General features: G+C 47.2%; 3 protein-coding genes across 4 annotated transcripts; all 3 read right to left on the bottom strand.

Annotated features, from left to right (window-relative positions):
- Nucleotides 1-22: 22 nt before the first annotated feature.
- Nucleotides 23-3,802, bottom strand: si:cabz01068815.1 (solute carrier family 51 subunit beta). Of its 2 annotated transcripts, none has more exons than XM_053860748.1 (6): nucleotides 3,703-3,802; nucleotides 2,747-2,798; nucleotides 2,300-2,683; nucleotides 1,077-1,184; nucleotides 847-937; nucleotides 23-775 (listed from the first exon to the last, which is right to left on the bottom strand). In XM_053860748.1, the coding sequence occupies exons 2-6, from the start codon at nucleotides 2,784-2,786 to the stop codon at nucleotides 424-426; spliced, it is 975 nt and encodes a 324-aa protein (XP_053716723.1). In that variant the 5' UTR covers nucleotides 2,787-2,798; nucleotides 3,703-3,802; the 3' UTR covers nucleotides 23-423. The 2 variants fall into 2 exon arrangements, with proteins under 2 accessions (XP_053716723.1, XP_053716714.1); XM_053860739.1 differs by lacking the exon at nucleotides 3,703-3,802 and adding an exon at nucleotides 3,256-3,559.
- Nucleotides 3,803-6,245: 2,443 nt separating this feature from the next.
- Nucleotides 6,246-16,437, bottom strand: gpt2 (glutamic pyruvate transaminase (alanine aminotransferase) 2). The gene is made up of 11 exons (XM_053860707.1): nucleotides 16,096-16,437; nucleotides 15,240-15,329; nucleotides 13,382-13,490; nucleotides 12,747-12,880; nucleotides 10,662-10,905; nucleotides 10,322-10,401; nucleotides 9,876-10,012; nucleotides 9,635-9,809; nucleotides 7,827-7,982; nucleotides 7,569-7,681; nucleotides 6,246-7,345 (listed from the first exon to the last, which is right to left on the bottom strand). The coding sequence occupies exons 1-11, from the start codon at nucleotides 16,306-16,308 to the stop codon at nucleotides 7,210-7,212; spliced, it is 1,587 nt and encodes a 528-aa protein (XP_053716682.1). The 5' UTR covers nucleotides 16,309-16,437; the 3' UTR covers nucleotides 6,246-7,209.
- Nucleotides 16,438-18,920: 2,483 nt separating this feature from the next.
- c1h16orf87 (chromosome 1 C16orf87 homolog) lies at nucleotides 18,921-25,340 on the bottom strand. The gene is made up of 4 exons (XM_053882353.1): nucleotides 25,073-25,340; nucleotides 21,616-21,715; nucleotides 19,332-19,511; nucleotides 18,921-19,270 (listed from the first exon to the last, which is right to left on the bottom strand). Exons 1-4 carry the CDS (start codon nucleotides 25,136-25,138, stop codon nucleotides 19,152-19,154), a joined length of 465 nt encoding a protein of 154 aa, XP_053738328.1. The 5' UTR covers nucleotides 25,139-25,340; the 3' UTR covers nucleotides 18,921-19,151.
- Between the last annotated feature and the right edge of the window lie 711 nt (nucleotides 25,341-26,051).

The raw sequence follows: 26,051 nt of genomic DNA, 5'->3' as shown, positions 1-26,051 counted from the left end.
AATCGGACCTCACTGACACATGTGTGATTTAAATGCGTATTTATTGAATCTCTTGACATTGTTACAGAGAATAATGGTAACTGTTGACATATATATAAAATAAAAAAAACAGGCAAATAGAGAAAAAAAACTCAAATGAATGGCTTGTCCACAATGTCAATCATATATATATTTTTCATGTGATTTAAGGAGGTAGCCTGAAACTTAACCATAGAAAATGATACAGATCATAAGCTCATCGATGCCATTATTATGCAGATATTTTTGAAAGAAAACATGTAAAAACAATGATTCTGCTGTGATCGCTGACGTGTCTTGTAGCTCTTCACTCAGTTCAGTTCCCTTGTAACCGTTAGTTCTTCTTGTAAAACAACTGAGTTGGTCCATATTGTTTCATAGACTGAGACCAAATGAGAGTTAGAATCAAACAGTAGCTGCAGTGGACACGAGCACTTGACTTGTGTCCGCCAGTCGCTCGCTTCCCTCCTCCCTATCCTCCTCCTCCACACACACCCCCTCCCCCTCCTCCTCCGTCTGCTCCTCCTCTCCCGGGTCAGAGTAGAGGTTGGAGGTGTTGCCGTCCTTCCACGTGACCACGATGCTTCCAGCTTTCACGTCCATCACGTCGCCGTTGACAGGCGGGGTCTTGGCCGCGTGTTGAGGTCCCGGCGTGGACGGTTCGCCGTCGTCCCTCGCCGTCGACATGACTTGCAGCTCCTCCATGTTGTTCCTCTGAGCCAGGGCAGCCTTGATTCTGGCTATCTTCTTCCTGTTCCTGAGAGAAACACGACAGGCGTTCAGTTCAGTTTCAGCCCGGAGGGACGTGGAGCGGGAGGGAGGCCGTACTTGCTGCCCATGATTCCCATTCCCAGCAGCAGGAAGCCGATCAGAAGGCAGACGAAGGCAAAGCCCAGCAGCACAAACTTCCATATTGTGGCTGGAACCAACATGAAGACAAAGTAACCAACACACACCGATGAACAACCCCCTCATATTTATATAAACCACAGTCGCAGGTGGATCTGAGAGGAGTTTGCTGCTGTGGACGGTGAGAGACAAAGGTGAGAGGAACTCACGGTCCTCGGTGCGGTAGAACCAGCGCAGGTACTGCTTCTCCTCCTCAGTCAGCATCACACGCTCCTCTTCATGCTCCTCCTCATTCGGCCCTGACGCCCTTTTGGATCCTAAACAAAGGTAGACAGTCTGATCTCAGGGCCCCTGTTTAATAGGTTAAGTCAGCTTTTCTGGGCTTCAACACCAAGGCTCCACCTCTGACTAGGGATGGGCGATATGAACAAAAAAATATCACTATAAATGTTGTAATTTTGGCGAGAACAATAATAATCACGATAAATCCATGTTAATTTTCTTCCATGTGTTGGACACGACAGTCTCTCTTGAAACTGTTTTATGATGAAACTTATTAGTGGAGTTTGTCTCCAGCATCATGATCTGTTGATGTTTCAATATAATAGTGAACCAAGTGTAGAGATGAGAAACTCAATGTTTGACGTCTCTGGTAGAAGCCGCTGGTGTCTGACAGACTGCTCTGCCAGCTTTATTTAGGGGTTAAATGGAGCCGTCTGTCTGCTGTGTCTCATGTCTCTGAACAGTTGACTTGAACTATGGAGCAGTCTGGACACATTTCCTAGATGCTACTGAAGAAACATTAGAAATCATGTGAAGAAATGATCATCTAGTCAGATTCTATTCTCCAAATCATGATACAAACTGTCAGTCCTTTGTCTGGTGTGATGAAAAACCTTGTCACAATTCTCTCTCCTAAAATGCTTGTTTTCCATGGCCTTATTGAAGATGTCACTCATTCTTTGAGACTTTAGAATTTGTTGATGGTCCCTAACTGATGGCGGCTCGTAGCATTAGCGCTGCCTGTGAGAGTGTGTCCATGATCAGTGAACCCTAATGGGGACGTGGAAGAGGACGCCGCCGCCAATATCCAACTATTTTCACCTTGGCAGCGGGAGACCTGCATGTGTCGATGTGAACCAAGGCAGACGAGCACGTCAGAGAACCTATGAGGACCACTCCATCTCATCAAATAAACAGGGATCCAGAGACTCAGAGTCGACCAGTGTTGTTATCAATCCTTATCATCAACACAATTCCCTTGAACCTGCATCATATTGTGGGGACATTTCCAGATGACGCGGCTGATGTGTTTAAAGATCAGAATGAAGCGCTTTGGTCATAAGATGGCGCCATCCATTGGCTGTTGATTTCGCTCACGTCACACTCCACACCAGCAGATATCGGTCGTGTTGAATCGCTTCAGACTCACGGAGTTTTTCCTGGCAGATGTCGCCCACGTCCACGGACCTCCACTTCACGTGCACCGGGGTGGGCTCTAGCGCCACCTGTCGTCCAGCCACCGTGAGAAACATGGCCGCCTTCCTGGCCATCAGCCTGTTGCTGTCGCAGTCCCACTCCAAATCCGAGGGGTCGCCATCGGACCCGTCACATGACACCGTCCGGACCGGAGCGTCGGGCTGAGCGGACACACACCGGAGGGAGGCGACGTTCCTGAGCCGGCCGCCAGGGAGCCACGCCCACTGCTGAGCGTGGGAGTCCAGGGCACAGCGCTTCATCTGGACTGTCCCCGTGGCCTCCTCCTCCTCCAGACACAAGGCGGTGCGGCTGTGGTGGAGCATGAAGGGCCTCACTCCTGGAGACACGTGAGTGACGGGTCACATCCACACACACACACACACACACAGGAGGGTGTTACCTGGCAGGAGCAGGCAGAGCAGCCACCACGCAGCAAACATTGCTGGCAATAGCTACAAAAAGAAACAAACGATTAGAAGCAGAGAATGAGCCACACAGACGTGGCGCCCCCTTATGTTCAGGAGAACAAGTGAGCGTCAGTGTGCAGCTGGATCTGAGTGTGGGTTAAACCTCAACTGGCACTGACCAATGTCACATTGGAGCGGTTCACAAAACGCGTTCAGACGCGTAAAAAATGAAGATATTCTGGCGTCAAAAGCCATGTCTTCCGAGTCCTACTGTTAGACCGAGAGGGAATAAATATACGAGCGGAGTTTATGTCCATAAACCTTTCATTTCGTGGCACAAGATGAAAGACACCATAAAAGCTGAGATGCGTCAAGTGTGCGCTGCGGGTCGGAACGGCACCACCTGACTTGATCCATGTCTCATCCCGCTCATGATGATCGGCATCGCCCTCATCATATACATATATGTACATATATATTTATCCGTGGAAGTCCGACTTACGTGCGGGGTCCTCAGGCGGCGCGTGAGAGAGCGAGAGACGGAAGGTTTACTCGTTAAAACCAAGCTGCCAAAGTTCACGAGGAGGAGCCTCCGCGGCGCAGCTGAACTTTGAATTGACGCAAACGAGCTGCTCTTCTTCCAAACTCATTCACAGTGAGATATGAAACAATAAAAAAGGATTACGCGTCAAACAGACGAGCGGCGGGATGTTTCACCTCCATCCAGTCAGTCGTTGAAAAAGCCATTAAACAGCGTTTATAAATAAACACGGTTCAATTCTTAAGTCGCATCTTCTCAGACGCTCCGCGTGAAACGAGAAAACTAGCAAACAAAAGTTTTTTATTTATTATTTAAATCCCCTTCTTCGCCCATGCAGGCGAGGCCGTTGACCCGTGTTTGCGCGCGGTGACTGTTTATACGGCCTCGCTCCGACCTTGCGTGACTCACCGGTCAAACACCTCGCGCGGCAGGAGTCCGTCCTTTACTCTGCCTCACTTTCAAGCGCCTACCCAAGAGGTGTCTGCAAGCTTCAGGAGAAACGTGACCGTGAGGTTCGAGCTGCTTCTTCTTCCTGAGTTCATCTCCAAATTCAGTGCGGTGTTTCACTTTGATCTCAGGCTCCATTCTGAGATCAAAGCCACTGTTTTTGAGTCCAGTTTTAAGTATTAGTCAAACAAAAACGGCATTTTAAATGTTTTCACTGATATATTTGCTTTAATTACAACCTACTGCACAGATGACAAATGTGACTAAAGCCACGATGAAGGTCTGGCGGTTGCCGTAGCGACTGTCGGACCTCTCTGACACAGCGACGTGAGTCTTGTGAAGGCTGTGGCCAGCGGCGACACCTGGCTCAGGAGGCTGCGTGGTTCAGCCATGTGAGCATCTTGCTCAGCCCCAGCCTGCTGACCTTGGTGGCGCCGCCGGGCCCCAGCTCCTCCTGGCTCTCTGCAGCTGTGTCCAGGCCGAACTGTGCTGAGGAGAGGGGGCCCTCGCTGCCCTCCAGCCTCAGCTGCAGCGTGGAGGCCGCCGACAAGAGCCAGTCCTCGGGCTCCTCATCGGAACTCTCCACGTCCGCCTCCTCCAGCAGGTCCTCGTCCTCCTTGAGGAAGTCCTCCACCAGGTACCTCATGGTGTCTTCCCACTTGCCCAGCTGGCTCCTGGGCTCAGAGGTGAGGGGCTGCGGAGCGGCGTCGCGGCTCTCCGGCGGCTTGGCGAAAGAGCCGCTCATGAGGAAGCCCATCTCCTTCACCAGCTGACACTGGACGCTGAGCTCGGAGGTCAGTTTCTGCACGGCATCCTGGGCCTCCTTCTTGGCCCTCATCTCAAGGTTGAGCTGGTTCTGAAGCGCGACGGCGTGGCGCTCGGCGCTGGTGCACCTGCGGCTCATGTCCTGGTAGGAGAGCTTCATCTGCAGCATGATCTTCATCATGTCCTCCTTGCTGTCCATCTCCATCAGGCTGAGGTGGCGGCCTCGCTGGCGCGCGGCCAGGCCGGAGAAGGCGCACAGCTTTTGCTTGGCCTGCGTCAACATGTTTCTGGGTCGAGAGCGCCTGGACTGGGCCGAACCCATCATGGTCTGGAGTCCGAATGGTTCCAAATGTTCTCCTGGCGAGGTCCTGCTGAGCCAATGTTGCCGCCGCCGCCGCACGCCTCATCATAACAAGACCTCGGCACGTCAACGCCGCGAGGTCACAAGGCGTCAAAGGTCACATCAAAGGCAATGTTGTTGGTTTCATCTCAGCTGCTGTCGAGCCTTGGATCCTGAGCATCACAGCCCTGTGCCTTTGCTGCCATGGCTTCCCTTGGTGACAGGATCATAATGGCAAACACTAGGGTTTGAAAACAGAAGAACAAACACACTTTTGGCAGGAATGGTTGCCGCTTGTGGCACCAAAAATAATAAAATAAAATAAAGATATTTTTGTGTTTTGTTTCACCCCCACCATTCATATGCACTATAGTTATGAATTCAGCATATATATATATTTATATATATATAATGATGCAATGTCCAAGTACATATAATTTGTGTTTTTGCTGGCGTAAAGAAAGGTTTCTGAGACAGAATATAGGCTAAAATATAAAGACATTCACAATTGTTTGCAGTTTTTTTGTAAACAAGTACATAAACAAATGAAAAACACAAACATGGATGGATGACTAGTTTGCGTGCATCTATGGGAGGGACCGTTCGTAATGGAAGGCCAGCTCAGCCAAATCGCTCGGACCTTGACCTGCAGGTCTTCCACTGCCCAGTGACCGTACCACTCCGTGCTCTGCTGTGCAAAACTGAGGAGCAAGAAAGAATCGTTTCAAACGGCGACATTCTTTTAAAGGTTGCTGTTTGTTCCTTGTTCATTTCAGACTGTGCAGCTGTTGCTACTGCTTGAGGTTACAACTGGTCTTCTAAAGCAGCGATTCTTAACCATAGGGCAGGGGCCCATGTTTGGGCCGCGAGCGCCCCCTACAGGGCCAATAAAAGAGAGACGCTCAGCTTTAATACATGAGCTACATATGGTGGCAGTAGTGAGTCACTGAATTGACCTGACAGCTGCAAATCTGTGGTAGTTACCAACTATGGAGAAGTTCTGGAAAAGACAGAAATGAAAAAAAAAAACTAAAAACTCTTCATGAAAGCAACCATTTTTGAAAATTAATTGGAACATTTTATATGATACTTTTATTCACACTTCTTCTTCATCTTCTTTGGAGTTGAAATAAAATACATTTTTATTTTATGATATTTAGACATGGTTTTGTTATATTTATTTTATTCAGAATTGTATTTTCAATTTTCTCAACAGTTTGCATCAAGTGCATTTTTTTATTTAGTCAATTCTATTTGACTTGCACCTGCTTCTGCTGCTGGTTGGACTTTTCAATGACAAATATCTCTGCGATGATCACATGGTTTCATGTCACTTCACAAGGTTTTGGTTTGTTTACATGTCAGTAGATTAAATATGGTTGTTGATCACAGATGAAATCAAGAGTCAGTTCTATTCCTTGTACGGGCCCCGGGTCCAGTTGTTCTGGGAAAGGTGGGCCATGAGATCAGAGAGGTCAAGAACCCCTGTTCTAAAGGAAGCCAAACACAATGTTTATTGTTGAGAGAAAAGATAGAAAAATAGCATCTGACCAAAAGGGAAACAGCTTCATCGGAGAGAAGAGAAACTAGTGAAGCACTCGGGAGCACACACCTGCCCCACGCTGCTCTTTCTCTCCCACATTGTGACTGCTTCATCCACTATAACTTCCCGACATTTGTTCGATCTAGACAGTTGAAAACCTTTGTTTCTCACTTCGGCTGATCGGGATCCGATAGAAACACTGTCTATCTCTCTCTGAGGACTCAGACTTGTGTCATGTCTTCAGTGTTTTTTACCCAGATCTACCTTGTTTTCTAGCCATTCTCCTTGCACGCTATGATCACGGTCTCTTACACTTCCTGTTCAGACAAGTAGCACTTCACCATGTGTTTCCCCAAACAGTCACTGACTGAAACACGTCCCTGCCTCCTCGCAACTTTACCTCAGAAACTTCTGGTCAGGGAAAACTCCAGCCCTGTCCTGTTGCAAGTGTGGTGTTTTTGACAGGTTTGAAAAGGACGAGTGGCCAGGAAGAGAGAAGCACAGCAGCTTTAATACAACACAAGAAGAGCGTCTCATTATGAAAGAGTTGTCAAAACAAGTAAACAGCTCGACTCATGTACAACAGCCAGGCCTGGATTAATTATGTACAACCAAGTTTAATGTCTAAAAAATATGCAACAAGAGCTCCATGGCCTCAACACATCAGAAGAGCAGCTTCGATGGTTTTCCCTTCTTCTCTGGAGCTCAGACGGCTCCTCAACACCTCCACTGAGCAGGAAGCCTTTCATCGGGGAAGGCACATGCTTGGGCCACATTCCAGACAAACAATAAAAACTGAAGTGGCTGCTGAGTTCGTCCCTCACTGGAGCCCGTCTCCAGGGACTTCTCCAACACTGGTCTGAGCTTCTGAGTACTGTTCGAGGAACCTGAGGTGGAAGTCCTTCAGCTTGCCCAAGAGGAGCGTCAGCTTCTCTGCGCTCGGCAGGATGGTCATCCTGAAGGGGAATAAACATCTGTCATTTCAGCTTCTTAACATCTTGACAACAATCGTGATATATTTCAGAATCGATCCTCCCCAGCTCTTTCTGAGGACCTGAAGTGATGTTCTTATATCACAACCATCGCAGCCGTTTTGACTGAGAACACACTCAGCAGCTTGCGCCGGCAGAGATGGTCAACACACGAGTCAGTCAACACCACCAGCAGGTTCCAGCTCACCTGAAGTGATAGGTCCCTTCCCTCTGACCAAATCCACTCCCTGGAACCACACAGATTCCGGTTTCCTCCAGCAACTTGAGACAGTAGAACATGTCGGGAGCCATGGACAGCAGCTGCCGGAGCAACAACAGACACGTGTCAGAGTTTCAAGAGGCAGAACTGAAGAAGCAAGTTTGGCTTCACTGAGCCTCAGGTCTGTCAGTCAGAAGCCAACATGTGGAAGAGATGCTAAACAGGATGTGAGGCAGGAGAACTGACCTGGGCTTCCTGGATGGCTCTGGGTGGGATGAAGATCTGGGGGAAGGCGTACATGGCCCCTTGGACCGGGTTACACTGCATACCAGGCACCGAGTTGAGGATTTGCTCCGTTAACCGGGACTTGTGGGCGAGCGCATCCAGAACCGAGTTCTTCTCCTGCCAACAAACCACAAGTGATAACAGGTCCACACGACCCGACCGTGTGTGTACAGGTGCTCCTGAAGTCAAGTCATGTCGTGCTGATGATGAGATTCTGACTCATTTCAAATGGCTCAAAGCTTCCATGACTGTGGCTGTACTGTATTACTGTAGTTATGTAGAAGGAGAGGAAGGAGGAGGAAAGAATGTGGGGGAGGAGAAGAAGGAGAAGAAGAAGAAGGAGTAGAATGAGGAGGAAAGAAGGTGGGGGAGGAGGAGAAGGAGAAGAAGAAGAAGGAGGAGAAGGAGGAGAAGAAGGCGGCAAAGAAGAAGGAGGAGTAGGAGAAGAAGGAAGAGGGGGAGGAGGAGAAGAAGGAAAAGAAGAAGAGGGAGGAGGAGTAGAAGGCGGAGGTGAAGGAGAAGAAGAAGAAGAAGAAGGAGGAGGGGGAGGAGGAGGTGAAGGAGAAGGAGAAGAATAAGGAGGAGAAAAAGGTAGAGGAGAAGAATAAGAAGGAGGAGAAGAAGGAGAAGAAGGTGGAGGAGGAGAAGGAGAAGAAGGAAGAGGGGGAGGAGGAGAAGAAGGAAAAGAAGAAGAGGGAGGAGGAGGAGAAGGCGGAAGTGAAGGAGAAGAAGAAGAATAAGGAGGAGAAAAAGGTAGAGAAGAATAAGAAGGAGAAGAAGGAGAAGAAGGTGGAGGAGAAGGAGAAGAAGGAGGAGGAGAAGGAGAAGAAGGAAGAGGGGGAGGAGGAGAAGAAGGAAAAGAAGAAGAGGGAGGAGGAGGAGAAGAAGGAAAAGAAGAAGAGGGAGGAGGAGGAGAAGGCGGAGGTAAAGGAGAAGAAGAAGGAGGAGAAGAAGGAGAAGAAGAAGAAGGAGTAGAAGGAGGAGGAAAGAAGGTGGGGGAGGAGGAGAAGGAGAAGGGGAAGAAGAAGAAGGAGGAGGAGAAGGAGAGGAAGAAGGTGGAAGAGGAGAAGAAGGAAAAGAAGAAGGAGGAGAAGGATGAGGAAAGAAGCTGGGGGAGGCGAAGGAGAAGAAGAAGGCAAAGAAGAAGGAGGAGTAAGAGAAGAAGGAAGAGGGGGAGGAGGAGAAGAAGGAAAAGAAGAAGAGGGAGGAGGAGGAGAAGGAAAAGAAGAAGAGGGAGGAGGAGGAGAAGGCGGAGGTGAAGGAGAAGAAGAAGAAGGAGGAGGAGAAGAAGGAGGAGGAGGAGAAGAGGGAGGAGGAGAAGGCGGTGGTGAAGGAGAAGAAGAAGGAGGAGAAAAAGGTGGAGGAGAAGAAGAAGAAGGAGGAGAAGAAGAAGGAGGAGGGGGAGGAGGAGGTGAAGGAGAAGAAGAAGGAGGAGAAAAAGGTGGAGGAGAAGAAGAAGAAGGAGGAGAAGAAGACGGAGGAGGGGGAGGAGGAGGTGAAGGAGAAGAAGAAGGAGGAGAAAAAGGTGGAGGAGAAGAAGGAGGAGACGAAGGAGAAGTAGGTGGAGGAGAAGAAGAAGGAGGAGACGAAGGAGAAAAAGGTGGAGGAGAAGAAGGAGGAGACGAAGGAGAAGTAGGTGGAGGAGAAGAAGAAGGAGGAGACGAAGGAGAAGAAGGTGGAGGAGGAGAAGGAGAAGAAGGAGGAGGAGAAGGAGAATAAGGCTGTAAGAGTCTCGCTGACCCTCCACACAGGTCGACCCACAGCCGTACCTTGATGAACTGAGCGTACGACGGCTCGTGTTCTCTCGGAGGATTGACGATCACATCCATGGCCACTTGTCCAGGCACCGGCGGGCAGATGCGAACGGACACCAGCTTCACCAGCTGAGCCTTGACATCCGGATCCAAGTTCAACACCTCCATGTAGCCGCCGCGGAAGCCGCACCTGAGAGGGAGACACATGAGGCCAGCGTCCCTCCGTGGTCAGCGGCGAGAGGCGGAGGAGACTCACTCTCCAGTGTAGCCCTTGGAGGTGGAGTGGAAGGAGACCAGCTCCAGGTGGTTGAAGTACTCTGGTCCCATCTCATACAGGACCTTCTTGAAGGAGTGGAACTGGCAGTCCGGGGCGTAAACGTTGTCTTGGTACACCTGCAGCAGCGGCACACAGAGCAGGTGAGAGCAGCCCTCATGCTGGGACACAAGCACGCAGCTCTCCAGCCGTCAGTGACTGTCACTGGGAGACTGGACGACACCGGACGGACAAGACGGACGGAGGCAGATACAGGCAGAGCGAGTCCGTCAGTTGGTGACAATACGCCGCTCAGTTGAGAATATGGAAAACAAACTGTGGCCACGGCAAAAGCAGCCGACTATACACGACTCCATCACGCCATTAAGGCCAAGACATGGAGAAACACTGTTTTTGGACAATCCACAAGTGAGATAGTAGTGAGTTACCTCATCAGCCATGACCAGCAGGTTCTCTTCATAGGCGAAGTGAAGCACTTCCTCGATGCACTTCTTGCTCTGCACCTGACCTGGAGACAGTGAGGGAGACAGTGCTGTTGTTTGCACCAGTGTTTTTTAAACCTATTTCTAGCCACGGCACCTTGGTTCATTGAAAAAATCCCGCGTCACACCACCAAAGGAACCTGGGCCAAAGTGCACTGGTGCTTAAAGTCCTATAGAAAATCCCTATTCATTTGTGGAACGCTACAGCTACTGACACTGGCTTGTTATTTTGCCAGGATATTTGCAGAAACAAACTGTAGAAAAGATGCAGAGAGACGGTTGGTACCAGTGGGGTTCCCCGGGTTGATGATGCACAGCACTCGGGGCCGACAGTGCTGCTTGGCGTCCAGGAACGCTCGCTGCAGCTCCTCCGTGTCCAGAGCCCAACAGTTGCGCTCATCCAGGTAGTAGTTGACCTGCACGGCGCCGAGCTCGGAGATGGCTGCGGAGTAGAGCGGGTACTGCGGGATGGGGATCATCACGCCGGTTCTGGAGCGACCTTGGCCCGAAACCAGCAGCTTCAGGATGGTCTGACAAACAGAGGAACCGCCGATAAATAGAAGTGGGAGAAACGCAGTGGACAGCAGAGCCACGAGTCGGTGGAGAGTGAGGTGACCATAGCGCACTTCATAACATTTAGGGCTGTTTGGCCAAAACACAAAATACATTTTAAAAATGTCTTTTAACTTTAAGCAGAACAGAGTAACGTATATAATCCTGTCAATGAGCTGATGCCTGCAGACGGATCACTGTGGGCTACAGCCATATATCTGCGTCAATGACAAGAGATCTTATCCCAATACCAAGTGTTTTGACACACAGTGACTCATAATAATTCAGCCCTCTCCTTTTCTAACTGGGCCAAGTTCATGTATCAACACCACCCCTCATAGCTGGATGAATGTCACCTGATCCAACGTATTAAAAGGAAGTGGAAACATTGAAACAACCTGATCTAAGACATCATGGAGGTGGACATGTTTGGGGGAAAATCCCAAAAGAAGCCTCCGAGTCATGCATTCCAGCTGAACATGTGAAGAGATGGAGGAGTTTTAAGGCGGTTTCACACCGACAGATGGCCTGAGTCGGATGCGCCCCCTGCTGTGCAGCCTCGCACCTATGCGCCTCAGGTCCATTTTTTTTTCCTCCTCAGCAATCGGCGCTCTGCGCAACATATCTGGTGTGTGACCCACGACGGAGCAGGTCTCAAGGAAGAGGTCATGAGCCGCACGACAGCCTGTTTACCACCATCGGCTTCACCTCCTTATTTCTCTGTCACTTCTAAAGACAATGAGTCGTGCTCACCTCAGGTATGAACTGATGACGGAGCTACACCACAGCTGTAACAGAATGTGGCATTTCACAGCCAAAACTAGACACGAAAGACGTCAGAAATGATCAATGAATAGTCTGGTGATCTTCAGTAACTTGGGGAAAATCAGCGCTTCTCCATGCAGACAGCTGAAGGATCACAGCAGCGAGAACAGTGACTGTAGAGCGTGGCATTATTCATTTAAGCAAATCTGTCTGTCAATAAAATCAGGTGTTTATCCGCCTAATAAAGGTGAAAACATGTGAGATATCAAACATCCGCACACATCACTAGTCCCAGACCGCTGCGTTGCGCTCCTGTTCCCCAGCACCATTTTCCTGCAGCTCCCACCTCAGTGTTCTGGGAGTTTGAGAAGTTGTTTCTGAACCATGTTGTGCGCCCAGATAGTGATCAGACCCTTACGGCATTTATCAGGTTTGTGTGGAGTCGCGCTGTACACGTAGTTTCCGGCATCTAGCGCAGAGTCGCCTGAGGTGAGAAGCTCACCACCCGCTGAGAGTTTCTCAAGAAAGTGTAGCTCTCCAGCTGGGATCAGGTCCGTGGCCAAAACACGACTCGCTTGTGTTGACATCTCGGACTTCTGGGCCTAAAGAGGTTTGTCTCGAGACAGTGTGAAACAGTCTTTACTGTCGCCAATTCAGCAAATGTCAGAACTGAACTTTCCCATCTGCTTCATTGTTACTCTATTGCTTCTTATATCTCCGTGGGAGAACTCTAGAAATGGGCCAAATGACTTGATACTCTGCTGTAGGTTGATATGGATTTCCTTCATATGTCTGCTGCGACCTCACTTGGTACAATGTATCTTTCGGGACATATAAACACTTATCATCATTCATCATTCTTAAGCCGTGGCAGTGCAGTGGAAACCCTCATGTAGAAGTCAGGGTTGTGATGACAAGTGTCTTGGGGTCTAAGAGAGGATGCTTCCTGCAGTTTCATGCTGAATCATCATGGTGTCAAACAAGGCTGCCATGAGCAGGCGAGACAGTGCCATGTGTTTCCCGGGATCTTGCTTACGATTCAGCTGCCCCTTACCATGATGCCATCGCTGGCTCCAGTAGTGAGGTAGACATTGTCCCAGTCTGACGGAACACCATGGTCCCGGCGAGAGATGTAGTCCGCAATGTCCCGACGAATACACTCCACCCCTTCACTGTTGCTGTAGGCGCCTGAGAGAACAGCACAAGTTGCTTTACAGGCTGCTTCTCCAGACTGAGAGAAGCCAGAGAGGAGCGGAGTCAGGCACCACGGCGTACTCGGTCGAACACAATCGGCGAGGCTGATGTGAATAATCGAAGGCATCGTTGCCAGGAGACACATTAGTGATGTAGCTTGAAATGGACTGGTCGCCATGACAGCGCTGAACACACCAGGGTTGAGTGAGTTTAACAAATAGAACTGGATTGAGGCCGGGACAAGCTTGCTATTGTTCACTTAACCCTGGTAAACACTAACCAGTGAGCCTTAAACATTTGAAGTGTTCCCTCAGCACTTTCCACTGCCTTGTTTAGAAGTCGAAAAAACACAAGAAACATTTTGTTTTTCCCTGTAGAAAACGAAGAAGAGCTACAAGTTACACTCCGTCACCGAGCATCTGTAACCCTGATATAATCCCGACATAATCCGACACAAACACTGCGCTGTCTCCAATCCAGAGACACGTCACTCACCTAAGCTCTGGCCGCCACAGTCCTGGAGGACGCGCTTGGCTCGCTGCTTGGCGTCTTCAGGGAAGGCTGGACTCTCCAGGAGCTCGGGAAAACTACACAGCGCCACCACCTGAGGAGAAACGCGGCGACGTCTTACTTCAACCAGGGATGCACCGAACTGAAACTCTGCGAGTAAAGCCAAATACAATAAAATAAAAAACTGGGACCACATTTTCAAATACCACAAATCACGTGACAAACAGAAATGGCAGGCTTTATTTAAATCAAGATAAAGCAGTTTTAGCCTTCTCAGTGGTCAGCTTCAAAACAACGTCCTCCTTCACCACCGACTCACAACAGGGTTTCTTCCAGAACCATCACCTCCCCATATTTCATCATCCCATTTTTAGGAATATTGCAGACTAATTCTTGACATTTACACTCTCCACTTACTCGCCTGTTGAAGGGCAAGGTTTCAAACGCTCGTCTGCATCGGTTTTCATACAGTTGTGGAGGTGATCTGATCATCTGTGTTTCCCGCTATAGCATGCCGCATAATACGACTCGGCTGGCGAGATTTAATCTCAGGGGCTGATACAGTTTCAGACAGAGCAAAGCTGATGAGAGTTATGCAGGGTAACATCTCCAGACACTAAAGAAACGGCTGCTTCCTCTGGAGCGGTTCGAGAGGTGTGGCTACCAAAGCAGGAGGTGAGCTGAAGTCACAGTGACTTTTGTAGCGAGTTATAATTCTCCTGAAGAAGTTTTCAAGATGCTGAAAGGAAAAGCAAACAATGGAGGAAGTGACCTCTTGTCTTTGGTGGCTGTTGACATAGGGACACGTCGACATGTAAAGAGGGACGGCGACAACCAGATGTTGACACGCTGTCGGCTACACTCACAGCTGGAGAAGCGGAGGTATCAACTCCACTACTTTCACTTTGAGATTGAAACGTAAATCCTGAGTTGAAGGCACAATGAATGCCTTCAGATAGACTTAAATAAGGGTAACTAAATAAACTAGATAAACAAGCGCAGCCGCTGCTTAAATAAGAGCCGCCACGCCATCAGGAAAATGGTCTCTTTTTAAAGATGAACGTCATCAAACAAATGAAAACCAAATGGAAACATAAAAACAATGTAATGCATCTTGGAGGTGGACATGAACATGATGGTTTCCGTGTGTGATTCACGGAAAAATCCCCTCCAAAAAACATCATAATGACTGAAGCTCACGGAACTCGCACATTTTGGCCAGATATATAAACAGTGCGTGTGAGGACAGCTGCAGACTGAGGGCAGATTTACTTCTCATGATCAAAAACTAGTGTTTATACTGTCAACAATTCGGCAAATGACAACACGTTCTCCTCGGTTTCTCTGTCACTTCTTGATCGGCTGCGTGCCCTTGTTTGTGTGTTTGTTTTTTTCATTTTACCCAGGGACGTCAGCTTCAGTAAGAATGGCCAGACATGCTAGTCCAGTCCCAGTCACTAATCTTCACACTATGACGTCACCAAAGAGCGGGAGACGTTAGCCTGCGGTCCAATTCATAGTCCAGCAGCAGCAGCAACTTCCCCTGGTAAAGTCAGTCTGTAAGGCAGGAGGATATATTCTCCCTCATACATGAGCTACACTGGAGCTCAACTCGCGAGGCTAGTTTAGAAAAATGCTGAGCAGCGGTCCAGGTTGATGGTTCTGCTCCCCCCCAAACCTCAAACACCAGCCTGGTACCATTGGTTAGTCAGCAGCTGCGAGTGACGGAGCTGATCACCTACACCTGCTGCGCGACACAGCGCGTCGTCCACTCGCGGTTCTCACAAACACCTCGTACGAAGCTGGGCGTCAGCACGAGCGTGAGGAACCAAGCGAGAGTTACCTGTCGCAGGAAGGTGATGGGCTGCTGACCCATTGCTTGGGCGTCTCCGATGTTGGCCTTGATGACCTCGCTGAACGGCTGCTTCACTCCCTGAACACAGAAGCAAAAACAAATCACTCTCACTTGCTGCACTTGCAATATCCGTCGAGTCTCCGGGTGATCTGGAAAGGAGAGGCTGTTTCACAGAGACAAGCCTGATGAACTTTTCAGTTTTCTCACTATTTCCTGTGGGACAAAGTGACTGACAGACAGGTGTGATCACATGGCGTGTTTGTTTTCCCTCCTTGTGTTGAATGCACGGCACAGTTTGTATACATTCCTCACGTTTCCCTCTGTTCAAACTGCAAATTCTGCCTCCACCGGCAACAAGACGGACGACAATACATGGACTAAACTACGTTTTTCTCTCGCCACTTCAAGGATCTGCAGTTTCAAAGATATTATTTGAGTATTGAATTGAATCCATGGAGTCATATTTGAAGCGACTAGTGACTTCATCAGACACACAGCATCAGATAAGTCACTTCAGAATCAGAATCAGATTTATTGCCATGGTCAGTGGGGACCACCATCTAGCAAAGTGCTTTGGAATAAAATAAAATAAAATAAAATAAAATAAAATAAAATAAAGATGACGGAAGAGTAGAAACTTATGTGTCGCTTATTAATCGTTGTTATTTCAACGCTATCCTGATCAAAACACACACTCTCACAGAGTCGTTCTGAGGACCGCTAGAAGCGAGCGCGCACACACGCACACACAGAGGATGATGCAACCTGTCTGCCTCCAGCTCTGCTGCCATCTTTCCCGCTGCCACTCTCTCACAGAAACGCGGTACTCAGGGGGGCGACGCACCTGCTGCAGCCTCCTCTCGATGTCTCCCGCCTTGGTGACGATGGGGCCCCGCACCGCGTACTCCACCGCCTTCACCAGCGGGTTCAGCGTCTCCATAGTCAGGGTCCTCTCCCGCGGGCGGCCCGCGTGCCCGGGCTCCGCGGCGGTGCCCAGGCTCCTGGAGGCGGCGGAGCGGCGAGCGCGAGGCAGCGATCGGTGTAGAAGGCGCAGCATAGTCGCTTGGAGCACGGACACACATCCAGCGATCAGCGTCGACACGCGGCCACGGCTCCTTCCGCGGACTCTGGGAGGGACGCCAGCCTACATCCCGCTGAGAGGACCAGCGACGCGCGCGCGCACACACACAAGAAGCACGCCCCCGACACACGCGCGCACCTTAAGAGGATCCTTTTTTTTTTTTATTTCCAACCCAGCTTTATTGAAGCACAGACCCCAGATACTGGCTGCTTTTATTGATTTATTTATTGGTTTCCCCGCCATAAAACTCGGCGAAACATCCACTTCATTTCATCTGTACCGCCCTCGATTTGACGCATGCGTCTGTTACAAACCGTTAGTCTGCCCTCGGTTTGATATGAGTCCCGGTATTTATTGGAATTTGAAGGAAATTGGGGCTTGAGTGACGTCATCTATGACGTCTCTTAAAGGAACAGTGTCTCGGTGGCTGTGCTGAGCGTGACAGGTAACTCTGGCGGACCAAAGTCATGATTTCTACAGACATTACGACGTCCATGTTCATCATTTTGACAACGAAAGTGGTGTAAAAAGCACGAATTAATTGAATTCAAGGCTACACTCATGACACAAAGCCTGTTCCTTCAGGGTTTTCAGGTGTTTGTCAGATGTTTCTATGGTATAATGACATACAATTAGAAGCATTTCACAAGTATCAAAAGCTTTTATTGAGAATGACATGCAATAGGTCAATATTTGCAGCATTGATCCTCCTTTTTTTTTTGCTGTCCATCAACTTGTGAACCAAATCCTGACTGATGGCCGTCTTGCATCATCAATGCTTGGAGTTTGTCAGAATTTGTGGGGTTTTGATTGTCCACCCGCATCTTGAGGATTGACTACAAGTTCTCAATGGGATTAAGATCTGGAGAGTTTCCTGGCCAAGGGCCCAACATCTTCATGTTTTGTTCCCTAAGCCATTTTGTCATGACCTTTGCTTTATGGCCAGGTGCTCCATCCTGCTGGGAAAGGCATTCTTCATCACCAAGTTGCCCCTGGATGGTTGGGAGAAGTTGCTCTCAGAGGTACCATTCTTCGTTCATCGCTGTGTTTTTAGGCAAGATTGTGAGAGAGCCCACTCTGAGAGCTTGCTCAGAAATGGCAGCAGGCAGGTGCACAGTAAGGCGAAGACTGTTGGAGGAAGGCCTGGTGTCAAGGAGGGCAGCAAAGAAGCCACTTAGACTGATATTCTGCAGAAGTTACACGGTCTGGACGGCTGAGGACTCGGGTAAAGTCATGTCTCTCTCTGATGAATCCCCTGTCCCATTGCATCTGGAGGAAGGCTTGTTCGGAGAAGACAAGGTGAGCGCTACCATCGCTATTGTCTCATGCCAACAGTGAAGCGTCCTGAGACCAGAATGGTACCAGAACTTCTCCCATCCATCCAGGGGCAACATGGTGATGAAGAATGCCCCGCAAATCTGTCAAACTCCAAGCACTGATGATGCAAGAATGGACGGACGGCCATCAGTCAGGATTTGGTTCACAAGTTGATGGACAGCAAAAAAAAAAGGAGGGTCAACACTGTAAATATTGACCTATTGCATGTCATTCTCAATGAAAGCTTTTCATACTTGTGAGATGCTTCTAATTGTATGTCATTATACCATAGAAACATCTGGTAAACACCTGAAAACCCTGAAGGAACAGGCTTTGTGAAAATGTCATATTTGTGTCATTCTCAAAACTTTGGTCATGACTGTAATTCTATGAAGGGCATTAGGGAATTGCATAGTGTGGGAATTTACAGACAATCAAAATATTTTAAGTAATTCATATCACTTCAGTTAAGATATATGAAATACGACAACAGCGAGCACTACTGCAGTACATTTTTGAGAGCAACTGGAAAGGCACTGGTGTCATAGAATGAGGCCATTTTTGATCATAACTCAATGAATCCGGACTTGTACCTATTGTTGTAAAATCAGAGCAACTAGAGACTCCAATGATCAGTTTTTGATATATTTGGAAAGACAGAAAACATAAAAAAATTTTCATGACAGGACCATGAGCGTAGTATATAGAGATGACGTATTCTAAATCACCGTTTCCATCTTGAGCTCAACTCTATAACTGGAGCTGAGAGCAGTTCTCAGATGAATCTACCTCACTGGTGAAACAGTCTCACAGAAAGGATGGCGGCAGACATGTGCCTTGAATGGAAGTGGCCTGGAGAAGCCTGCACATTCACACTGTCCACAGGTGCTGTGAGCAAACAACAAAATGAAAAGTGACATGAGGATGAGAGAAGACAACAGAATAAATAAAAGAAAATAAACCAGGGGTTAATGCATGACTGGGACAAATTTAATTCTACATGAAAAAAAGAACAAAATGCATTCAGTTATCCTCAATATCAATTCCTGGGTCGCAACTGTAACAGGCTTGTCATGGAAGGCGGCCTTGACATGACACCAGCCAAAGGTGTAACCTTGTCTGACCCAAAATAAATAACAGAACAACACACACGTCAGAGTATTAAAACATTAAACAAAAGACATGAACAGCTCAGTAAGTATTAAAATGGATGATGGCAGTGATAAACAATATTCTCTCTGATGACAGACAGCTAAGATATGATTCAACAGTTATAATTCGGTAAAATCTTTATTTCAATAATAACAATCGGTTCTAGATACTGACAGAAAAATACAAATGCGTAGAGTTAATATACAAGTGAGCATGCTGGTACCGACGCCTCCAGGTTCAGGCTCATGGAAAAAGACAGTAGCGTGTGACTGTGAGTTCCAGCGGGTTGTCGCCTCTTTGGTCGTCCTCTTGCCGCCACCTCGGGTCCCGGCAGGTGTCCAGGCCAGAGTCTATAAGATGAGGGTCTGACCCAGGATCTTGCGGTTGATCTCAGCCAGAGCCACGGAGAACACGAAGGCTCTCTCGTCAGACAGTCCAGCGTAAATATCCACCTCCTTCTCCAGTTTCTCTTTGGAAGCAAAGGGCACCATTAGAAGCAGGAAGGTCCAGGCGTGACACCTCTGACTTACCTTTGTCCTCCTCCTGCTTCTTCAGCCCCACCGTTTTGGGTCGACCTCGTCCTCTCCTGATCGGATCTGACTGACTGTTGGTCCGAGGCCGCCGCTTGTTCTCTATGTCGCTGGTCAACGAAGGGTCAACTCTGTCTTTGCGAATGCGCTCGGTTCGCCGCCGCTTCGATTCCAGTTTGTCTGTTGGGTTGACACAATGATTTCTCTGTTATACCCCGATGTCCCTTCACAAGTTCACCACGTCTTACATCAGGGGTGGGAAAGTCAACTTCCCAAGGGGCGCAAAGATAGGAGGGTACGAGAAAAATGAAAATAAATAAGAAATACACCAAAAATATGGGTTTGTTGTGTTTTATTTAATCTAACCCATATTCAATTTAAATATTGTCAATGTGTCTCATATATTTCAGAATATACTTTCAATTCTGATGTATTTTAAGGGACAAGAAATACTCCTAAAATAGTCGACGGAAAAGACAAATAAAAAAAATAAAAATAAAACGAGGAAGTTATGTTTCAGTTGCATCATAATAGACAAAAAAACAATGCACAAGACACAAATGTCAGAAACATACCGACGTGCTCAGTTGCATAGTTTTACTCACACATATATACAGTCAAAGGGCCGCATTGAGCCCCCGGGTCTGTCTCACTTCTGTCTTGAGGATGGCAGAAGCCTTTAAACCTTTCTGTGATTTCAAACAAATGTGATCGGAAAAATATTGATTGAAAGACGCCACGGACCGACGGCCTGGGGAGGAAACCGGACGCGTAGGTGGTCCTACTGTGATCGGAGTTTTTGGGTTTCAAGACAGAGGTTAAAAAAGTTGATCTGCAAACAGCTTGTGCATGAGGACAAGGCCTCATCAGTGGAACATGACTCGTCGACGGGTGAAAGACAGTGGCTCCTCCCACTGAGATGGAATCATCACTGACCGTTTACACAGAGAAGAAGATGGTGAGTCAAAGTTTGCCTGAAGTAGAGAGACAGACCTTTCATCTGAAGTGTTAGAGCGCACTCTATTGAGGCAAAACAGACCTGTCTGCAACTAAATAGGAATCTAAAAACATGTATAAATATAATAATAAAGTAAAGCACAACTGACTTGTGTTGTTCGGTGTGTCTTCATCTAACAGCGTTTGTAAAATACAATGTTATTTGCTGTGACTTTGATGTTAAAAGGATCCCAAACTTGAATCCAATGATGCACAGTGTTTTCCTATTGGTCGACTAGTGTTAGTGCCGGCCCCTCTGCATGCCGCAGTACCTGCGCTTCAACTCGCAGGTTTGGTTCACGGCGTATGTTGCCATGGTAACTGACACAGAGCTTTGCTGATGTGGCGTCATATAACTATATACAGTTTCCAGGAAAACCACCTCAGGCTTCTCACTGAAGCACCTTCCTGAAACGGGCCCCGGGTCTGTGAGTGCATCAGATGATCTAGTATACTACATATACATACACATCTGTCTTGGATTTAATGTTTTGTTTTCCTGGTCTTACACAAAGCCCTCTTTGTCATTTTTCTGATGAAGACAATGGAGCGCTGCTATCATGCACTGTGACGTCAGGCTACGTCAAGAGAGAGACGCGAGGCAGAACTTCCTAACGCAGAAACTTAAAAACACAGCATCATCATACGTAGGACGTGACATGACATTAGCTGCTAAACACAACCTCAACTCAGATACAACCCATAAAATGACTTGCAGTACCAGGTGTATAACCTTCCTTGAAGCAGTTGTAATATTGAGATCGACCCAAAACAGTATACAGACCACAAGGGACCACTACTTCTTCCTCAGAGGACAGAACTGTGCTGCTGTCGCATCTGAATGGAGTTCAGAGCGCTGTGCTCCACATGACCAGCAGAGGGCGCTCCAACACACCTCCTCCCCTCGGTTTGCGGCCTCCATCTTCACTCTGGCTCACTGCACTAGTTCCAAAAGCTTTTATTAAGATGTTTGAAGTCGCCTAACACAACGAACCACACGCTGATTCAATAATGTTTAGCTTTTCCACCGATTTATGAGGAAAATTACGGGCCGTAAATGACAGTTACTTCGGTAACTTTTTTCTCATGTTTGAAGAGCTTCCAATACAATAGATGTTATAATGACAATGCTCATGTAATACTTCATTAATACTACCTTTTATCATTTATTTTACCATCACAGCGAATGTCACACTTTGAACAACATTCATGTGATTTGAACGTCGCATCACTGGTGCTCTCAGCGCTTCGTGCAAAAGCAGAGTTCAGGCGGTTTCATGTTCAATACCTGGCGAATCTGGCGACAGACATTCGTTGAGCTTGGCGTTGAGAAGTTTCCGGCTAATAAACACGTAGCCACACGGACAGGATTTACAGGCCACAGGAATCTGGAGGGAAGAGACAAAAAAAAAAAAAGCAAGTTATTCACTTCCCATTTTGCTGAATAAACGGAACGGAAATGTGAGTTTTGACTCATGCAGCCATTTCACAAACTTTGTGAGTTTATTTCAACCCTCTGATACACTGCAAACACGTTACATGACAAGTGATACCACATTTGTGTCAACACTTCGCTGATACATGGCATAGAACTCAGTCAATATTACGACTCACATGATTCAGACGTTGGCTCTCAATCCGCCTTTCCTTGTTTTCACACCAGTGTTTGTGTGTAACTGTGTGTAAACCCCTTCTCTCTGTATGTGTGCAGGTTTGTTTATCCTACTTTGTGGGGGTTTGAGGTTAAGCCTCATTTTGAGGATGAAAACTTCAAAATAACTGGGTTTCAGTTTGGTTCAGGTGAGCCGTGTGTTTTGGAGGGTTAGGTTTAGGGGGAGAGGCTGGGGAAAGGGTTATGACAATGACAACGTCCCCACAAGGTCATAAATGCAAGTGTGTGTGTGTTATTGTCGGTCTTCTTTTTCTGCTATAGTTTGTGTTTTGGTTTTGCATGTGAAGTAGTGATTGTGTTGTGTTCGTTTTAGTCCTTCGTGTGTTGCTAACCTTCTGCCTCTCTGTCTCTTCTGTGTCAGAGACACTTCCTTGCAAGGCCACATGTGTGAAATAACTATCAAACAACAAACACTTGAAATTACATTTTGAAGCAAAGCCACTTCATGAGTACGTGAGATTTGATCAGCGTCTCTGTGACACCTAATAAAACACTTCATACACCATCATCTTGATCTGTGGTGTGTGAGTACGCTATTCATACGGGCCATTCCTGCTTGACATGCAATGCTTGTTTTGAATGAATTTCAACATGATACTTTGACATGTGAATGGCTTGCTGTATTACTGCCGGAAACAAAACTTGTATGACCTAAATTAGCATTACATCTATAACAAAACGTGTCACTTCTTTCACTGACTCGCCAAACATATAACGCCATTCAAAATTCTCAACCTCTTACAACAGTCCTGGGCAAAGTGCGGCCTGGGGGCCATATGCAGCCCGATGCATGTATTGTCATGGTCCTTTTGACGTCAGACCAAAACTATAACTGATATGTTGTCATTTTTCTGCTTTTTTTTGTTCTCTCCTTTAGTCACCACTGCCACTACTTCAGCAGTCAATATATAAATATAAATATATATTCTTTTCATTGGCCATTTTTGCAAGTTTTTCTTGTTCCTCAAAATACACTGATGGAATATTGAAAAATATATTTTGAAATAAATTGCCTTTTTATCATGAACATCTGGTCCATAGTTATGTTGATTTATGTTCAAATTAAATGCATATAAAATGAAATATTTCATGATATATTTACACTTCTTAATATCGTACCTTTCACTTAAGGTTCATTTTGTCCTTGTTACTTAAGTATATATTTGGGATATTTTGCCGTCATGCTTTGTCGTCATTGCTGTCTTTCTTTCGATGATGGCCCCTCACAACAGTTACAGTTTAGGAACTTTAATTGCCCACCTCTGTCATACAAGGTGCCCAATCGGCACAATCAAAAAAGGTTTTCCCATGATGCATCAGCACAGAGAAAACGTTTGTGAGACGCCTTGTGCTAAAATTAGCCTCCGGTTACTAAAAGGGAAACTGACACTGGTTCATTCAGTTTTGAAGAGGCAGAAGTTGGCGGATGGAAGGCCTCACGGGGCTGAAGGGTTTAGTTCACACACATAAGATTTCCTGGAATAACCTCACCACTCACTTCAACCTGATGACAGGCAGTCCGAAAACAGTCGGGTGAACCAGCAGTTTAAATATTTAAAAACAAAATTCTCACCCCCAAAAAGGAGGTTATGTTTTCCACTGCGTTGGTTGGTCTGTATAGGTTCAAAATAACTTCAAAAAGTGATGGCTTTGGATGACATCTGCATGTAGCATGACAGAGGGAGTGATCCAGATTTTTTTTTTAAAAGACTCTTTACTGCCAGATGTTTGTGAGGCCTTTTCTAATTATGTGGATGCCTGCTCTTCCCAGCAGTGGCCCCTTCTCATGATGGAATGAGCTCGGAGGCTCCTCTAGGGGTCAGTAGAGAGCAATTTAAACGAGGCAGAAGAAGGCACTCACATACATAATATCTACTGAGTGGAGATATTGTGTAGTATCAGCAGATATGTAATATCTACTGAGATACTGAGTGGAGGTTTATCAAAGTTACAGATGAGCGGCGCACAGAACATTGTGTTGTGACATTAAATCTGTGAAGATTATAATTGGATTTTGACAGCCAGCCTTGTCTGTCTTCCTGTAAGAGTCTTAAAAAAAGAGTATTCAAAATCCAACCATCCTTCTGGCCAATAGTGCGACAGAGATCAGGTGTGAAAATCCTCAGCATTGTGTAATGACCACATGAGAATGTGAAACATTAGAGACACCGACTTGGTGACATCACCCTCTTGCACATGACTGCTCTCAAATAAATGCAGGCAGGAACCGGATGTGCACAACCTTCTCTTAAAAAATGGCATTTACACTGATATTTTCTTTTTTTTAAATCAATAAAACCAATGTTTACAAAATGCCTTGTAACTCAACAGAGGTGAGAGCAAGGTAAACAATGCATGATGATGTGTCACACCCTCGTTTTCTGTCTCTTATTTGTTTTTAATTCATACAAAACTGAAAGTGACAAAGTGAGCTGGCGTTTCTCGCAAGTTCCCATTGCTTTGTTTTGCTCCATGTCACTGACTTCCATGCAGCAGCCTCCCCACCCCCACGCCAACCTTGTTAACAATAAAGTTTGAGAAAAACGGCAGCAGCACAATCTCCCCGGGGTTTCGTGGACTGAGGCGCCATGATGACGACACCACTTTGGCGTATAAACAGACTATTTTTTTCTGATATACAACACAATAAAACAAAGCCCGGGGCTGGCGCCGCTGCACACAGCATTATTTAACAAGTACAAATGTAAAATGGAGCCTGTTACCGGGGAGTGCGGACAGAAAATTCATTTATTCGCGTTGTTGAAAGATCGACGACGATAAGAAAATATCAAATCCAAAGTCAGCTATTTTGGCGTGGAGCAGCCAGCCCCCTGTGATGGCGATATTGTGCCACGAATATGAATATTCCAGGCGGCGGCTGGCGTCGGAGACAGAAGCGTTTGCTGGAGTGATATTGCGAGCTCCATCGTGCTGAGTGGAGCTCGGTCATTTCCGTCTGCAGAGCTGGCGACCGACCGACCGCCCGCCTTCCTCCACTCCACAACACGGACCCGCAACTTAGACGGGCACACCAAAGTCAGTCACACGGACGCAGCACGGGAAATCGTCCTACCTGTTGGTCGCATTCGGGGCAAGACTTTGTAGCCATTTTGACTTTCTTTGTTTTAATTGCCGACATAGTCTGAGTCTTCCAGCCGCACGCCAACAACACTGAGGTGGCTACAAGTTCTCCCGTCGGCACATCAATGGCAAGTTGCTGGCTAAAAAAAATAAAATGAATTGTGAGGCGAAGCCGCGCCGACAAGAGTTAAATGTCAGGAACAATGTTACGGAGCAGATACGGTATCGATAATTCTGAATCCTGGCGCATGCGCGCATGCACTCGTCCTGCTGTCGTGCTGCGTTCAAATGCCGTAGGAGAACGCACTTCTCATTCCTGCTGCTGCTGCTCGAGCGAGGTGGGGGAGGGTGCTTCATTTGACCAGGTTTTTCTGTGGAAACGGGGCGGGATTCAGTGAAATATCGGCGGTGTGGCGCTTGGAAATCCGAGGGCTCGGATTAGCTACAAGTATCAACGCATTCCTCGGGGTTCACAGGGGGTCACGTGACGCGGATCTCAGTTCTCAAGACTGATCATACGCGAAAACAAAAGTTCATTTTCTCGTCTTGAACCCACGACTGATGGGTTTCAAAGCGAATGGGATCGTATGAGTTTGAAGTGTTGAACGTAGTTTCCCCTCTGTTCCCCCCTGAATCGTCCCTTGCTGGATTATTTATCAATCTTTACTGGTCGTTTCATTAATAATTTCAAACTGTTACACAATTCCTGCTCCATATTGACATAAATTCAAACGCAGACGATCAGCGTTTGTTCTTCTCTATTTTCTGTCTGCGCTGCAGCTGAACCCAACCTCAACATGACGACACGTGACACACTTCACCGCCACTAAACAAGGATTTATACCTGCTCGAACCGAGATTCATTCACTCATTCACTTCCTTTGTTTTAAATCCTCAGCTTCTTCAAATAAAGCGGTAATAATTGAGGGAAAAGAAAAAAACAAACAAAAAAACTATATATATATGTATAT

The sequence above is a fragment of the Synchiropus splendidus genome, chromosome 1 (genome assembly GCF_027744825.2).
Source record: "Synchiropus splendidus isolate RoL2022-P1 chromosome 1, RoL_Sspl_1.0, whole genome shotgun sequence".
Classification (NCBI taxonomy): domain Eukaryota; kingdom Metazoa; phylum Chordata; class Actinopteri; order Syngnathiformes; family Callionymidae; genus Synchiropus; species Synchiropus splendidus.
This window is presented reverse-complemented; position numbering and strand designations above follow the sequence as displayed.

Coding starts and splice junctions, on each gene's coding strand:
- si:cabz01068815.1 (XM_053860748.1), bottom strand. CDS start 2,786: ATGTTTGCTGCGTGGTGGCTGCTCTGCCTGCTCCTGCCAG. Junction 2,684..2,746: donor GCTCTGCCTGCTCCTGCCAG/GTAACACCCTCC, acceptor ACGTGTCTCCAG/GAGTGAGGCCCTTCATGCTC. Junction 776..846: donor ATGGGAATCATGGGCAGCAA/GTACGGCCTCCC, acceptor TGTTTCTCTCAG/GAACAGGAAGAAGATAGCCA.
- gpt2 (XM_053860707.1), bottom strand. CDS start 16,308: ATGCTGCGCCTTCTACACCGATCGCTGCCTCGCGCTCGCCGCTCCGCC. Junction 15,330..16,095: donor TCGAGAGGAGGCTGCAGCAG/GTGCGTCGCCCC, acceptor TTCTGTGTTCAG/GGAGTGAAGCAGCCGTTCAG. Junction 7,983..9,634: donor CGTACGCTCAGTTCATCAAG/GTACGGCTGTGG, acceptor GTTTGTTGGCAG/GAGAAGAACTCGGTTCTGGA.
- c1h16orf87 (XM_053882353.1), bottom strand. CDS start 25,138: ATGTCGGCAATTAAAACAAAGAAAGTCAAAATGGCTACAAAGTCTTGC. Junction 19,512..21,615: donor TCTGTCGCCAGATTCGCCAG/GTATTGAACATG, acceptor TCAACCCAACAG/ACAAACTGGAATCGAAGCGG. Junction 19,271..19,331: donor GAAGCAGGAGGAGGACAAAG/GTAAGTCAGAGG, acceptor TTGCTTCCAAAG/AGAAACTGGAGAAGGAGGTG.